The sequence below is a fragment of the Euprymna scolopes genome, chromosome 18 (assembly GCF_053919585.1).
Source record: "Euprymna scolopes isolate OS-2025 chromosome 18, ASM5391958v1, whole genome shotgun sequence".
Lineage (NCBI taxonomy): Eukaryota > Metazoa > Mollusca > Cephalopoda > Sepiida > Sepiolidae > Euprymna > Euprymna scolopes.
The window spans coordinates 17,870,853-17,887,307 of record NC_136499.1 but is presented as its reverse complement, the minus strand read 5'-3'; the positions used below and the strand labels follow the sequence as shown (position 1 = coordinate 17,887,307).

Genomic DNA, 16,455 nt, shown 5'->3' with positions numbered 1-16,455 from the left:
TAAAATTCTGAAATGTCTTTTAAAAAATTTTTTTTTTCATGCATGAAAACAATTCAATGAATTTTATTGAACGTCAAAAGGTTTAAAAAACAAAAGATGGCTACTTACGATGTTTTTGATAATTCACTTTCAGCTAAAGCTTTTATTAAAGGAACTAATTTGCCATAATGCAGAAAAATCTTCATTAACGGCTGAGCGGCATTCTGTGGATTCTCAACAATTTCACCCAAAATATAAGCGGCACTTGAGGTTATTGGCTAGAATAAAAAAATTACAGATTTATTTATTTTTTAGAGTTTTCATATAATGAGAGTGATTTTATAAGATGCTGAGAAAATAAACACAGAGAAAATTCTAATGCTACATTTTTTAGCAACGCGCATCACATGACTATCTACTGTTTTCTGTTTGACCAAATATTACACATAGTTGGGTATCTATTCATTTTTATCTCTGATTTTCTCACAAGAAACATAGATGTTCGGATGGCTAAAGGAAAAGAACTGTTTAGTTTCCTGCCTTGTGCCAACCTTGAATAAATTAACATTTTGTTTTTTAAATGAACATAAAGATGAGTGTTGCCAATCAACCGGTATATAATAAAATATATATATATATGTTCTTTTGATAAAATGTTTTTTCAATTATATTTCACTCTTTGTGCATATCAATCCTTTTTGTTTAGAAGCTCAATGTATGCTAAATATTACAACAGAGCATATCTAAATGTGGCAATATGAGCAAAGATGGCTGCCAGAACAAACACACAATGTTGAGTTTCCTATGAACTTTTTCTTTTTACAGCATTATATTGTCATTTATTTTTTCTATCTAAGCAAATAATTTCTCATTTTTCTGGAGAGTATATGCACAAAAAGAGATGGTAATGACATCATAATAGCTGTTGGTTTCTGCATAACTTAACAGACCTGTAAAAAATGTACTGAAATTTAAACATGTTGAAAGATAAATATTTGGATCCAAGAATGTAACTATACTGTTATTCTTTTATATATTTTTTATGATTCCAACAAAAGGTTTAATATAAGTCTTTATTTCAAATATGGATTACAAAAAAGGACTAAGAGCTAATTACATAAAGTGGCTTCCTGAAGAAGAGAGTCATCCATTTTAACTAGAGCAGAATGAGGATCCAAGTGCTGATGGTTAAATGAGAGAAACTAAGTTAAAGATTATTAAAAGTTAGAAGTCACTTTCCACTATTAGTAAACATGCACTAGGTCGGAAGAGAGATAATCCAAAAGGTCTTCATTTTTTTTTTTAATTTTCTTCCTTTGAAGATTGTAACGCTGGGTATGAGGCAGCCAAACCAGCTGCCAACATTGCCCTACTTTTTATTGAAACCAACCGAAAGCTCTTTTTAGTATCCTCATTGTTCCCTTAAGTGCAATTGTCTGGATCTCATTTGCACTTGGTTCACCAGGTATATTAGGTAGCCCTGTTGCACCTATGATAACTGGTATGATTGATATCTCCTTAAGATTCCAGTTTTTTTTCATATCATACATGAGACCTTGCTCTTCAAAGTGCTGATGCAAATATTGCTTCCACAAATTGCTTTGACACGTGTGTAGACTAACAATAAAATTGAAAGAATTTTAACTTACTGTACATTCTGCAGATTTTAATAACAGATTCCTGAGTTCGTCATAATAATGTGAGGAAAATACATAATCTGATGTGTATGATATCCGAAGACGTAGAGATCCCAAGTCTTGCCTTGGTTGCTTTCCATTCTCTCGACCACGTAAGAAATACCTGAAATGCAAAGTTAAAAATGGAAAGACTTTAATGATTGGTTTATGAATATCATCTACAGGGTGGAACAATAAAATTGTTGCCCCTAGAAAAGACAACATGATTCCATTTCTGTTTGATGAAAACTGTTTTTTTTTCTTGGTTGCAATTAGCCAGTTGTGTACAAATCCCAAGAGCGATAGGAACCTTCTATTATGTCTGAAAGTGACACAATGTTCAACGAGTGAGAACAGAGATGCGCTGCTGTATAACTCCTGTTTTTTAGCAATCCAAGTTGCCAGTTCCCTCAAAATACATGGCTGGATTGCCACAAATAACAGGGATATGCCACGGGTGATAAAAAAGTTTCCAGCCATGGTTATGGTCTTTGGAGCTGTTTCAAGTGAGGGCCACATCATGCCACATCACATCTTTGAAGTCGGCTTGAAAGTCAACACCAAAGTGTACCTGGATGTGCTGAAGAGTGTGGTGATCTCCTGGTGCAATCAGGTGGCTGTTGGCAGACCCTAGATGTGGCAACAGGACTCGGTATCAGCCCACAAGTCCAAAGATGCTCAGGTTTGGCTTCAGAAGGAGTGTTACGACTTTGTACCCTTCTCTCACTGCCCCCCTCCTCCTCTAACCTGAACCCACTGAGCTACTTCGTTTGGTCATATGTCAAGAACATCACCAACATGACCCCTCACAACATCAAAGCCAGCCTGACCACTACCATCTGCCGAGCTCCCACTGGCGCTTATGGAAAAAGCATGCTCCTAGTTAAAGACTCGTATTAAAGTGGTGATTGAGGCTGAAGGCGGGTACATTGAATAGATGTCAGCTCTACTACATAATCAAGTTACCTGAATTGATTTTTTCAATAAAAGTTTTGAAATAAAGCTGTAGTGTTGTTTTCTTTAGGGCGACACTTTTATAGTTCCACCCTGTACTTAGATAATACTTACCTATTGTCTGCTAATAATAAGTCTATTCTTGTTCATGGAAATATTCTATCATGATGCACAAAATAAAAAGGGATAAATGCTTGTCATTTTTTGTTTTCAACAATAAAATTCCACTTTTCCTGTGTTAAAATTTTTTTTTTTCCTAGTTATAATTCAAGCTAAAATATCTCTTCACCAACACGTCCATCCACTACTAGAGCCATGTTTATCTATTTTATGATAATAGCTGCCAAGGTAAATTTCACTCATCCTTTTCAATTTATTTATCTTTATGGTGGGATGATGTGACACAAGGGTCAGAAAATGGGATTTGAAAAGCCAGCACTCAAGAGCAGCCATTCTCAACCTTTCCTCCATCATTTTATGTATTTCTCCACCGACCCTTATTCCCATACAAAAAATTTATAGCCATCATTAAGTGACTAAAAAACAAGGAGGTCAAAAAGAACTTTTTTTAATGTTTAGGCAGACATACAAACATACATACATTGAAACAGACCGGTGAGATTTATATTATAGATAATACTAGCAGGGCTACTTGACGATGCTTGGGACCGTATAAACAATGAGAAAATTGAATTTGATTTTGAATATATTTGTTATTCTTAGGAGAGAGAAACTTTTAATGTCTATGTATCATTTGCTATTTCAAACAAAAGAATAGTTTACCTACTCTAGGACGGGTATTACACGTATGAAATAATTATACCTTTCCTAGGAGAGGTAATTTACAGCATGTATATGAAATAATTTTACCATTACAAGGACGGGTAATATACAACACATATTTTAAATAATTTTACCTACCCTCGGATGGGTAATTTAAATACATATATGAAACAATTTCACATACTCTCGACAGTTATTGTACAACATATGTTAAATAATTTCTCTTCCCACCAAGGTTACCATAATTTTAAGAAAACTGGAACAATTTTTAGAAGATGGATCATTAAGATTTCCAAATTAATACATAAATACATTGAGACAGTTAATGATTAGGCAACCCTTGCTTCATAATAAAATTCCACATTACTGTGTTTCATTTTCATTCCCCACTACCGACAACAAATTTTTTGGGAAAAAAGACATAATTTTCAGAAGATTACTCAGCAGGTTTTACAAACAAATACACAAATATGTTGAGACGTTTAAGGATTAGGCAATCCTTGCTTCACTACAAAATTACACATTACGGTGTTTTTTCCTCCCGACTACCGACACCATATTTTTAAGTAATAAATTTTCTTGAACATAACTCAGCAGGTTTTCCAAATAATTACAGAAATGCATTGACACATCAATCCATTAACTCACATTTCATCATTTTTCATAATTCTTGGATATGTTACTAATCACAACAATCATTTTTCATAATTTTCACCCACATTATCACCCCTCCTTACTAAAATAATAACTTTGATATACTGTCTGGGCTGATTATTTCATTACAAACACACCAATCAATTAGCTCACATTCATCATTCTTGGATATTTTACTAATTTCAGCAATCATTTTTCATAATTTTAACCCACATTTCTGCTTTCCCCTTACTAAAATAACTTTGATATATTGTCTGGGCTGATTATTTCATTACAAACACACCAATCAATTAACTCACATTTCATCATTTTTCATAATTCTTGGATATGTTACTCATTTCGACAATCATTTTTCATAAATTTTAACCCACATTTCCGCCCTCCCCTTACTAAATTAATAACTTAAGTTGCAGTATCTCTAAGATGAACAAAATATGTAGGCTGCCATTATTTTTTTTATACTCTTTCTCACCATAAACAAAGCATATTGCCACTTAAATATAAGGGGCTATTATTTGGGATTGTATCTAACAGGATACTGTAGGAAGTTGAGCAGCGAGATGTTTGTTCACATTACATTTAAGCTTCTGCAAGTTAATACAGTCAAAGAAACGAGATAAAAATTTCAAAGTCTTGCAGTCTAGGGTCTAAGACTTCTTGACATTTAGGGACTTCAATGGTGAATGGGTGGGATTTTGCTGTTTGTCAGGTTTGTTCAAAGTTCTCTTGTACAGTTAAAAATAAAACAAAGAAAAAAAAACTGACCATGCTTTGTGAATGGACTTTGGATCTAACTCTCGCAATGGGATCTTCACTTCCCCAAGAAAAGCACCAGGAAACATTCCACCCAGCATCTCTCGAGACACTTTAGTATCGTCGTGCCACAAGGATATGCTACAAACAAAAAGGCACAGAAAATAGAGCAAAAATTTAATTGATTTTCTTTTAAACAGAAAAATATGTAAAAGAATTTCTAGAAAGTAAATCATCTCAGATTAGGAATAAATAAAAAAAATATTTTGATAGGATAACATTCAGGATCTAAATACGAATACATTTATATAACCAGAAATACATTATTATTTAAATGTAATAATATATGCTTATATAATGTAATAATATATGGTTATATAATGTAATAATATATTACACACAATTCAAGTTGGTACAAGGGAAATAACTCTGAAAATAAATTAGTTACTTTCCGTTGCATGATAACATTAATAAATGTGTGTACATCTTGATGACATTAAATGATATAAATTTATTTTAACTCTCAAATAATTTTTTTTCTTTTTTAGAAATTAAGCTGATGCTGATTAAAAAATACGACTAGGTGTTATCTGTTTAGTCAAACAACTTTGATGGAGAAGGAAATATGCAAGATGACTTGAATACCCTCTTTCCCTAAAAATACTTTTGTTCTTCCAAAACCGCAATGACAAAAAGAGGCTATTTCTTGAGACATAACAATTTTTTTTTTAAATATTAAAGAAAATATCAGTATGAAACGTTTTACCATAAATCTCCACTGAGAAAATCTTCAAAGATATATTGGTTCTTATCACCATTTTGATTTCTTTTGTCCAACTAAAAATAAAAATAAAAAATAAATAGAAAATCAAAATGATTGACATCAAAGAAATTATGAAAAAGACGTTGCAAGCATGTCTCTACTCTATCATTATTTTCATGACAAGTGCTCGTGTGAGCTTCATTCTATGCTCCCTCCCACCAAACATTAAAAAAAAAAAAAACACTCAACTAGCTACAACAATTACCAACAATTTTCCCAACTCTTCATCTGTTCCACAAACAAAGCTTCTTTCCTACAACTGCCCAATTTCCACTACTACCTCTTCAGTGACCACCATACACTCATTAACCTTTATCCTCAAAAGGCCTTTGAGCTTTGATAAGTGGTAACACCATTATAAAAAAAATTAAATAAAACCTGGTTATTTTTATTTATGGAAAACAAAAATTCATTGTTTGGGTTTACAACAGTTTATTCCTTTGTGGCAAAAAAATGCATATAAACTTTGGATTTGTTTTGCAGACGTATATTTTGTAAAAGATTAATCAACAAACAGCAATGAGAGTTGCACTCAACAACACAACCAATCCATAGGTCACTTATCTTCTTACTAGCCTGGGTGCCCAGCATTGCCCAGGTATTTGGTGGTGTGTGTTGAGCAAAAAAAAAAAACAAGTTGTAGTAGGCAGGCAGGCTCGAACTCATGACATGAAGGTGGAAAAGAAAGTGGAGGTGTGTATAAGGGTGTTGGTTGAGCAAAAAAAGAAAAAAAAAAAAAAAAAGAAAAAAAATAGGAGTAGTAAGTAGGCCCGAACCCGTAAATGCAGCAAAGGAAAAAAAAAGGTGAAAACAAAAAAAACAAAAAACAAATGCTCTTATTGATGTGTCTACTGCGGTTGTGACGTCACAGACAGTCAAAATAACGCCTTTTATGCAATGTTTACGTGAGGTTTGAATGACTTGCACAAAAATGTCAGCAAAACAACCGACCCTTCCAGAAGAAAAGTGCCCAGTTGAGGATGAAGGAATTAATGTTTTTGGCCAATTTTTCTATATTTGTTGTCCGAAGGGTCAAGCTTCAAAATGATAGTAATCTCGTGAAAATCCGTTGCCTCTGTCAAAAGTTTTAGACAGACATACAGGTGAGATTTATGTTATAGACTAGCAAGGGTGCCTCGCGTTGCCCAGGTGAAAAGAAAAAAAGTTTTGGGAGGGGGGTAGGCTCGAACTCTAAGCCTTGAGGCGAATAGCCTGATAAGTTACCATGACACTACGAGGGCGGGGGAGTGATAATTGATGAAATTAAACATTTAAGAAGGCAGGTGGTTAAACGAATGTGAACGTGTGGTTTTCTAGGTCAAACATCACGCCATAGTAGTAGAGAAAATTAAATCACAGCACAAATAAAAGTCGCTGAAATAAAAGATAGACGCGACCTAGTTTCATAAATCGGAGATATTACAATCTAGACAGTATATAAAAAGTTGTAAGATTTAGTGACCCCACTGCCCCCCCCCAAAGCCTTTGGCGAACACACAAAAAAATGCACACAGACACACACACTTTCACTTTTATATATAGATGGCAGAATAAATGTTGCTTTTGCACGATGCAGTTGACGAACAATCATTCTCTAACAGACACAGATTGGTCTATTACACAACACTAATTAAACATGCGTTCCCCCTACTCAGAAATCTGAAGGATTCAAGAGATTTGTTATCACTCATACTTGGGTAAATAATACCAAGCACCTTCTGCTAGCATGTAAACCTGTTTTGAAGTAACCAGTTAAAAAGAAACATTCTTGAATATCGTGTTTTTAAAATTATTTTTTAGATGAAAATTAATTTTTTGTATTATTTGAACTACTGTTTTTATCTTGAGTGTTATTCTTACGTTTCAGCCAATCTAACCTTCAACCTTCTTCATGTCTATCTTGTCACTCAGGAATTTTTCTGTCAAAATGTGAAAATAACACTTAAGATGAGAACAGTAGTCCAATTAATACAAATTATCAATCTAAAAAATTCCAAAAAAATTCAGCAACTTTAGAGTCTTGTTTATTCTATCACCCACAGCCAGTGGATGTATATATTTTCTTCAGGAATTAACTAATTAAACATTAAAAAGACACTATTCAAATGCTTTATTATCCCCAAGATTTAATATCAATCACTTTACCGATTTCTGATCTTCTATTATGTAAAGAAAGATCGTCATTTCTGTTTCTATTAACAAAACAAAAACCTCAGCAACAATCAAAAATACATTTACAGACATTATATATTCTTAATTAGTATAACCTCAATCAGTTTATGGTAAAAAAAAAATTAAAAATTGTGAATATTTTATTGCTTGTGGTCATCAGAGTTCAAATTAGTGACTGCAGAGTCAAGAAAATACATGCTCTTTCATCGAAGAAATTGTTTTTAAAGATATTTTACACATAAATAATTACGATAGAAAACATTTCTATTGAAAAAAAATAAATAAATAAAAATAAGGAGATCCAAACTAAAGATGTGTGTTCCGGGATAATGTAGAATGCCTGTATTTCTGAATTTTTGAGACGAGGATTGGTTATTCATAATATTTAGATACTTCGGACTACCATTCTCATCTTGAGTGTTATTTTCACAATATTTCAGTCGATGTAACCTCTGTCAAACTTGTGAATGTTTCTGTCAAATTCTGGAATTCGAGTGGAACCCTTTATTTACTTCGCAGGGGTAGCATGCTCTTGTTCCATCAACCATGACTGGATAGAGGTCCTAAGTAATTAGCAATTGTATTTTTTCGGTTACCCACACCGAAAATTGAATTTTCAACCTGCAGGAGAATATCACTTTTACAGCTGATTTTTCCAAGTACTCTAACCACTGTGCCACAGGTCCTAATCCGCAGATTAAAGTTCTTTTACTCATAAGCAATAAAAATAGAAAATATTTATGTTGAAATAATAAGGGATCAGAATACGTTTCTGGGTAACGCAGACTGCTTGCTAAAAAAAAAAAAATAAAAAAAAAAATAAAAAAATATCAAGTTTATAAAGTTAGTTTTTCACAGACACAAAATCAGCTTACATCAAAGAAAAAGGTTTCGTCAAATTGCGGACAGATTGTTTTCTTTTTGACACTCGTTCGTTTCACTTCTTCCCGATGCCGAGATTTGCCAAACGTAACTGTAATAACAGAATATGGATTGCACGCACCATTAACCACGGTCAAATCCAAACATTCGATGACCCTAAAAAACATAGAAAACAGAGTAATTACGATTTTTTCCATGAAAATGTTTATTTACTGGAATAATTTGTGGCGTAGTCCCTGTCTTTGATAGAGGCCATTTTCGATGGCGATAGCGTTTTGGGGTATAGTCAAAACCACATCAACATTTAATATCAATAGGGTTATGTTTTCGCAAAGGAAGAAAATGGAGCATACATACATACACACACATATACATATATATATATACACACACACACACACACACACACACACACGATCATCAATATTTAGCGTTGCAGTCTATTTCAAACTATAATTTTAATAATTTTTCTTGGTATTCCTCTATTTTTGACACTTATTCATGAATCTTTATAATTTCAGATACCAGAATATAACCATGAATAGTATTTTAGACAAGCGGGTTGCAATTGTTTAGCTTTTTAAAGCAAGGAACTCTAGGAAAGATATCTGTAAGAGCATGAAAGTGAACAGAATGCTGGTGTGGAGGACATTAAAACGTTTGGAGGAGACTGGGGACATTCAGAATAGGCCAGGCAAGGTCGCCCTCGAACAGCTAGAACCCCTGAACTTGTTAAATCCATCAGAGAAAAGATCAGGAGGAATCCTAAGAGATCCATCCAGATCTGGCTAAAGAGTCAAGAGTGTCGTATGGGACCATGTCAAGTGTGCTCCGAAGATGTCTCCATTCAAGCATGTCACGAAACAACACGTTTCTGCTCAAGTTGTTGATAAACGAATCCAAAGATACCAGATTCTTCTTTCCCGCATTCAGGATGGCATGCTAACAAATCTCGTTTTCAGTGATGAGAAGAAATTTGATGTTGAACACCACTTTATCACCCAAGACGATCGGGTTTGGTCGAGGGATGGGTGACAAGGAAACAATGTGCCGCCTCAGTGATGGTTTGGGCAGAGTCCGGTAAAAGTCCCCTCTTTTTTGTTGACCAGGGGGTGAAATTGAACCAGCAAAACTATCAAGATGACATCCTCGTTGGCGCATTGTTGCCCTGGGCACAGAAGCACTTCAAAAAACATCCCTGGTTTTTTTCAGCACGATTCCGCACCATCACATGGGGCCAAAAGACTCAAGAGTGGTTTTCCGAGAATGTCCCCCACTTGATTCCCAAAGAGGAATGGCCCCCATCTTCCCCTGATCTGAATCCCCTTGATTTCGGGATCTGGTCATACCTTGAGAGCAAGGTCTCGGCCACTCACCATCAAAGTTTGGAAGCTTTGAAAGTCAAACCACAGAAGGAGTAGGCCAAAGTCCCCCAGAAAGTAATTCGTGACATGTAAGGCTTTTCCTAAATGTCTTCAACTAGTTATTGACACAGATGGTGGACATATCGAATAATATTTTGTGTATTAACTTTCTATTGCTTTTTCTAGAATACTACATTTGCAAAAATTAAAAATTTTGTTTAATTTCCTAAATATAACCACTTTAAGTTGTAACGATAAATACTGATGACCCTGTATATGTATATATATATATATATATATATAATAAATATTTTGTGTGCATAAAAGTATACCTATGGATAATACCTATAGTATACCTATAGATAAGCTATAAAAAATCCAGTGACGGTAAAATCCAAATGTAAAACTTCAAGAAAGTTAAAAGAATTTCCATTTGTACAAGTAAAATCCAAAGACATCCCATAATTACACGTGTTTCTGGCTTTGGATACTTAACCGATGTACCACAGTCGATTACCACTTTAAGCATGGTTTTTTATCGCTTATAAAATTAAGGTTTTGTTATTGGCATTTTTTTTTAGCGATACTTTTATGCACGTAAAAAAATATTTAATAATAAAAATAAATACATCCCATAAGAAAATAAGGGTGATCTATTCATATATATATGAATAACAATAAGAGTTTATAGTTCTTAAAAAAAAACAAAAAAAACAAAAAAAAAACGCTTAGGTAGCGGAAAAAAAATATAAAAACAATAGCGTTTCAAAGTTGTTAATATCACTAAAAAAAAAAAAAAAAAAAAAATGCCAATAACAAAATCTTTATATATATATATATATATATATATATATATGAGCAGCCAGTAAATAAAATATGTTAAAAAACACTTTGAAATGAGTTAAAAACATATTTAATCTGAAAAGGAAACACTAGATAAATGGATAGTCCTTAATTCGCAGAGTTTCGAAGAAATACTCTCCTTCTCATCAGAGGGTAGGAATTAGCAAAATGCGGGATCGGATTTTGCATGCAGAAGTATTTGATGAAACAACAAGTAAGTCAAAGATCTTACTTGAAAACAAAATAAGTTAAGCAGAGGGAATATGGTAAAGAAAAAGGTGATTACACATGAATGGATAGTCTGGTGGAAGATAAAAAATCCAGTGACGGTAAAATCCAAATGTAAAACTTCAAGAAAGTTAAAAGAATTTCCATTTGTACAAGTAAAATCCAAAGACATCCCATAATTGGAAGAAGATGGTCCATAATAATCCAAAGGCAGAAATCCATGGAATAATTCACAAACATGTGTACAAGGAAAAAAAATAATATTAATAAAAGAAAAATAAGATGTGCTTTTCACTCTACTTCCGAGACATATATATATATATATATATATATATATATATATATATATATATATATAGACACACACATGGGGGAGCCAAAAATAGAAAATGTTTACAGCATAAGAGGCTGACTTCAAAGCTGTATAAAACAGTTTGAACACTTGCGTTGACAAAATAACATTTAATTTTCAATAATATAATTGCCTTATTACATAGTTGTACATGTCAGCTTTAAATAAATGTTTTTTATATTGACCACCTACTTTTGGCTAATATATATTGATATATATATATATATATTGATATATATTGATATAAACAAATTTATGTGGTCGCAACACTGGACGTGCTAATGTTTCAAACAGATGGTCGGTCAAGTTTGCCTTCCACAGAAGAAGTTTGGTTCTTAAAACAACAAAGACTTGTGATTCTGACCGACCACCTGTCCAAAACATTAGCATGTCCAGTGTCGTGACCATGTACATTTGTCTATGTCAATAAAAATATATTTTGCTCTTTTTTTTAAAATTTTATTTCACATTTATTATCATAGAACAAATTCTCTATTGATTATTATATTTTACCCAATATATAGTAGTGATACCAAAAGTTTTAAAAAGAAATATGATTTCTGTGTCATCAGTTTGAATCGAAACCAAACTGACATTGGACGAAACAACAACATTATATATATATATATATATATATATATACACACACACACACTTCTTAAAATTATGTATCAAGCAGCAATACATTATTTTCAATATGACATGAAGTTAATAAATATTTGAATAAGACAAATATATTTTAGAAAACTACTTTTTTAGAACTGCATGCCTGTGGAACTCCATTCTGTTTTCCTGCTTTTCAGCAAAAAAATGCCAATAACAAAATATTTATGTATATATATACAATATATATATATATATTGTATATATATATATAAATACAATATAAATACATATACAATATGACCGTCTTCAAGTCCAATGTGAACAAATTCTTTATGATTTTTAAGTAATCCAATTTACCAAATTTCCGCTACTAACGATTACTATGACATTTTCCCATTGACTACTGTACTATCATTAACCCTTATCCTCGAGTGGTCTCCGGGCTTTGATAAGTGGTGACTCCTTTGTAAAAAAAAAAAAAATCAAAATGTTAATTTTTACAATTTTAAATTTGTTTTAAAATAAAAACAAAAAAGAAATGCATGGCTCACCTGACCACCATTCGATGGGATGAGAAAGACTCTGGTTCTGTGTTAAGATATTCATCAAATCGTATTTCCACGTGAACTTTGCCCTAAAAAACAAAATATTTCATAAATCAAATAACTCAGTTACAAAACTGCAAAAGTTACGTCCCTTTCCTAAGGTTATAATTCCTACTTATCTCCCTTGCATCAAAAGGCAACGTTTAGGATGTCTTTATTTAGTTGTCTTTAGTATTTAATGTTAGTAAAATCCAAAAAGGTATTCTGGATGAGAAAAATATATGCCTCAATCTAGAAGGATTTATCCTCCTCTGACGGAGGACAGAATAGATACTGATCCTAGTTTTCAGACCAGACCAAATTTTTTTCAAAAAATCAGTTGTCAAATAAGTGAATAAAAGGGTATGTTTTACTGTCCTTCGAAAAAGTGGTCAGAAAGTCAAATAAATGTTATGAAAGGCAAGATAAGTTACTCTTGTACCTAGCTGGACATTTTTTTTTATAGCAGTTTTGCTCACTTTAAAACGTTCAAGCGGTTTGAAAAACAAAATGTCTAGCCCACCCAATATTTGTATATTAGGATTTTTTTGAAATCCTACAAAATAATTAAAAATGTACACACGGAACCCCACTATTTTCATTGCATGCAATTATTTGGCTTCATGTTTTATGCAAAATTTTAAGGAGACAAAACTACAATCCATTATTGTTGTAAAGACAAACTGAAAAAAAAAAAAAAAAAAAAGATAATGGAAAAGTGATCCGTTTTTACCGATATTTTTCTTAATCTCTCTAAAAAAAAAAAAAAAAAGAAAAAAAGAAAAAAAAATGAATAAAAGTTTTTTTTATCAAATATTGTACTAATAATAATCAAATAAATAAATAATAATCGTGATTTGTAAAATTTAACAAATAAAAGTCAATTTATTAACTTATTTTAGAGTTAATTAAAAAGGAAAATATCATGAAGTTTCAAAATCCTATATAAAATAATTTGGTACCCCCCCCCCTCCCCACGAAAACAAGTAAAAAAAAATAAATAGATAAAAATGGCATGTGCCTTTTATTTCCTAATATATAAAGTCCTCTTGTTGGATTTTGTCATTGATATCAATTATTTGGATAAATCGATATTGGACTAATTAGTGCCCACCCTCACTCCAACTATTTTTAATACAAAAATATACATGCTTATTTTTATTTACAAATGTTCAGCCATTTTTCATTAAAAACATCCAAAGTGTGACTGCTAACATTCTTAATAAAAAAAACAAAACAAAAACAAAAACTTATTCCAAACATTGTGAGGACATGTTTTTTTTTAAATGCTCATGTCATTAATAATAAAAATAAACAAAATAATTTTAATTTTTAAATTAGGGGGGAAAAAAACAAAAAAACACTAAGATAATTTTATCAATAATGATTGTGAATTTTTTCTCTTCATTATTTTTTTTTGGGGGGGGGGAATTAATCAAAGCAATTCATAATTTGTAGTATAAAATAAAAATGTTTTCATATAGTTTTACTTTAGAAAAAAAATGGTAAAAATAAACACTCGTTTGTGGCAAATATTCTGCATTTGTGTTATAATCTCCTTCATAATCAACTGTAAAAAAGTTTGCAGATGGCTTTGTTCATGAAAGGCTTCAACTCTCTCATAATGCATCCAGTGTACGGCATAATCATATTGACACACCAGTTCTAGTCAGATCATTGAAATTAAGCAACGTTGAGCCTGGCTATTATCAAATGGGTGACCATTTGGGAATTCTAGGCACTGTATGTGCTTTCCGCTTATCTCGGCATTGTTTCAAGTCGTCCTGAACCCCCACTTGCCACTGGTATTTTAACAATGTCGACCCAAGAAAGGCGTGGTTGGAAATTGCGCAACTCTTGCCACAAAAATTTCATGCGCAGGCACCCTTACAGTGGGTATCCATAGTCTGTCAAAACTGAAGGAAGCCACCAATGCATCCAATCCCTTGTACGAAAATACAAAGTCTGCATTCATTTAAAGCAGTCGTTCTCAATCTTTTTTTACTCATGGACCCCTTTTCCCTTCTTTTTATCTTGGTAGACCCCTTCCATAACTATTCATCATAAGACAATCTTCTATTTTTCACTCATATAAATTTTGAGGTTTTAATAATCAAAGAAATATTATATAATTAAGCTTTATTTTTAAATGAAAACTAATTTAATGCAAATAAAGTATTCTACAACTATAATAATTATGATGATGATGATAATAATAATAATAATAATAATAATAATAATAATAATAATCTTCTAAATTAGAGTGATAATAATTCTTTACCAGTATCTTGTATTTTGTTGTTTTGCCTGTGGACCCCCAGAAATATTCCATGGACCCCTAGGGTCCATGTGGACCTCAGTTGAGAACCCCTGATCTAAAGAAACACATTTTAAAAGATACTTAAGATTTGTAATTTAAAAAACTGATACAAAACAAAACTTGACATATTTTAGTAAGTCACATACGGTTCTATGCTAAAAATGTTCCTTTCAGCTGTGAATATAATTAATGCTAAAAGACTTCTTTATACAATTTTGGTAAATAACTACATGAATGCACTAGGCACCTCACATTAAAACCACCACGTGTCACATGTCTATTAATAAATACCAATAAAACATTAAAATATTTCACAGGAAAAAAAAAAAAAATAAATAAATAAAATAATCATTGAAGAAAAATGATCAGCCAATTTCTATTTGCATCGGTCGGTTTCCAAACTCATCGACCAGCTACTTTTGAAGATGCAGAGATTAACAGTGAACAGATTAGCTATAGTCTCTAATCACATTCCTTTTGTTTCTACACAAAGGCCGACATCCATTAGTGTCGTTTGAGCTGCAGTCAAAGTGCATCCATTTATTGTCCATCAAAAAGAACAGTAAAAAGGAAATTGTACAAAACAAAAACATAACATTTGTAGCAATTCAGTAACTTGTGAGGTTTGAATTTTGAGTGCTTCAGAATTGTGGCCTTGAACAAAACTATTTCAGTATATTCACCAGTCTGTATTGATTAAATGCTTCATCAGTGATGATCATCTGAAAGGCTTTGGGCCTCTGAAAAATTAGATTTTATTTGTTGCGAAACAATCAATTTCCAGCAAGCATCTTTTTTTTTTTTTTTTTAAATTACATTTTCACCCCAAACAAGACACATTGCCACTGTGGTGTAGGGGGCTACTATCAGGGGTAGCAGCTACTGGGGTACTATGTTGGGATTTGAGCAGCAAGATGTCGGTTCAAGTTACACTTGAACTTCTGCATGTCAGTACAGTTGGGAAAGCAGGGACCTGGAATGGAATTCCAGAGTCTAGCGATTCTGGGGAAGAAACTACTGGAGTAGAAAGATCTTCTACATCTAGGGATCTCTACTGTGTGGGGGTGGGATTTAGCTGCCTGTCGGGTTTGTCGAGGGTGTCTACGTCGTGGGGGCACAAGTGTCTGCAGTTCGTCAGAGCATTCACCATTAAAATACTTGTAGAACAGGCAAAGGGATGCAACGTTTCGTCGATGGGACAGAGGCTGAAGCTTAGATGCCAGTTCAGGGCCTATCAGATTGGCGACTCTCTTTTGAACCTTGTCTAGGAGCAAGAGACTAGTAGCAGATGCACCAGCCCAAATGTGACAGCAATACTCCATGCATGGGCGAATGGTGGCCTTGTAGAGGTACAGGATACTTTCAGGTGTCAGTAGTTTTCTAGCACAGTAGAGAGAGCTTACCTTCTTCGCAGCGGCCTTTGTTGTAGAGTTTGGAGAGAACTGGAGCTACTTCAGCTGAGCACATTTTTAATAGCACAGC

General features: G+C 32.9%; 1 protein-coding gene across 1 annotated transcript in view; it reads right to left on the bottom strand.

Moving 5' to 3' along the window:
• Window positions 1–16,455, bottom strand: part of LOC145297508 (ras GTPase-activating protein 3-like) — a 471,570-nt gene that overhangs the window by 70,414 nt on the left and 384,701 nt on the right. The window contains exons 6-11 of the mRNA XM_080143408.1: window positions 12,621–12,703; window positions 8,670–8,832; window positions 5,566–5,636; window positions 4,812–4,940; window positions 1,629–1,779; window positions 109–257 (exon numbers count right to left, since the gene is read on the bottom strand). Of these exons, the coding sequence (XP_079999534.1) occupies window positions 109–257; window positions 1,629–1,779; window positions 4,812–4,940; window positions 5,566–5,636; window positions 8,670–8,832; window positions 12,621–12,703 (746 nt within the window). The remainder of the gene's footprint in view (window positions 1–108; window positions 258–1,628; window positions 1,780–4,811; window positions 4,941–5,565; window positions 5,637–8,669; window positions 8,833–12,620; window positions 12,704–16,455) is intronic.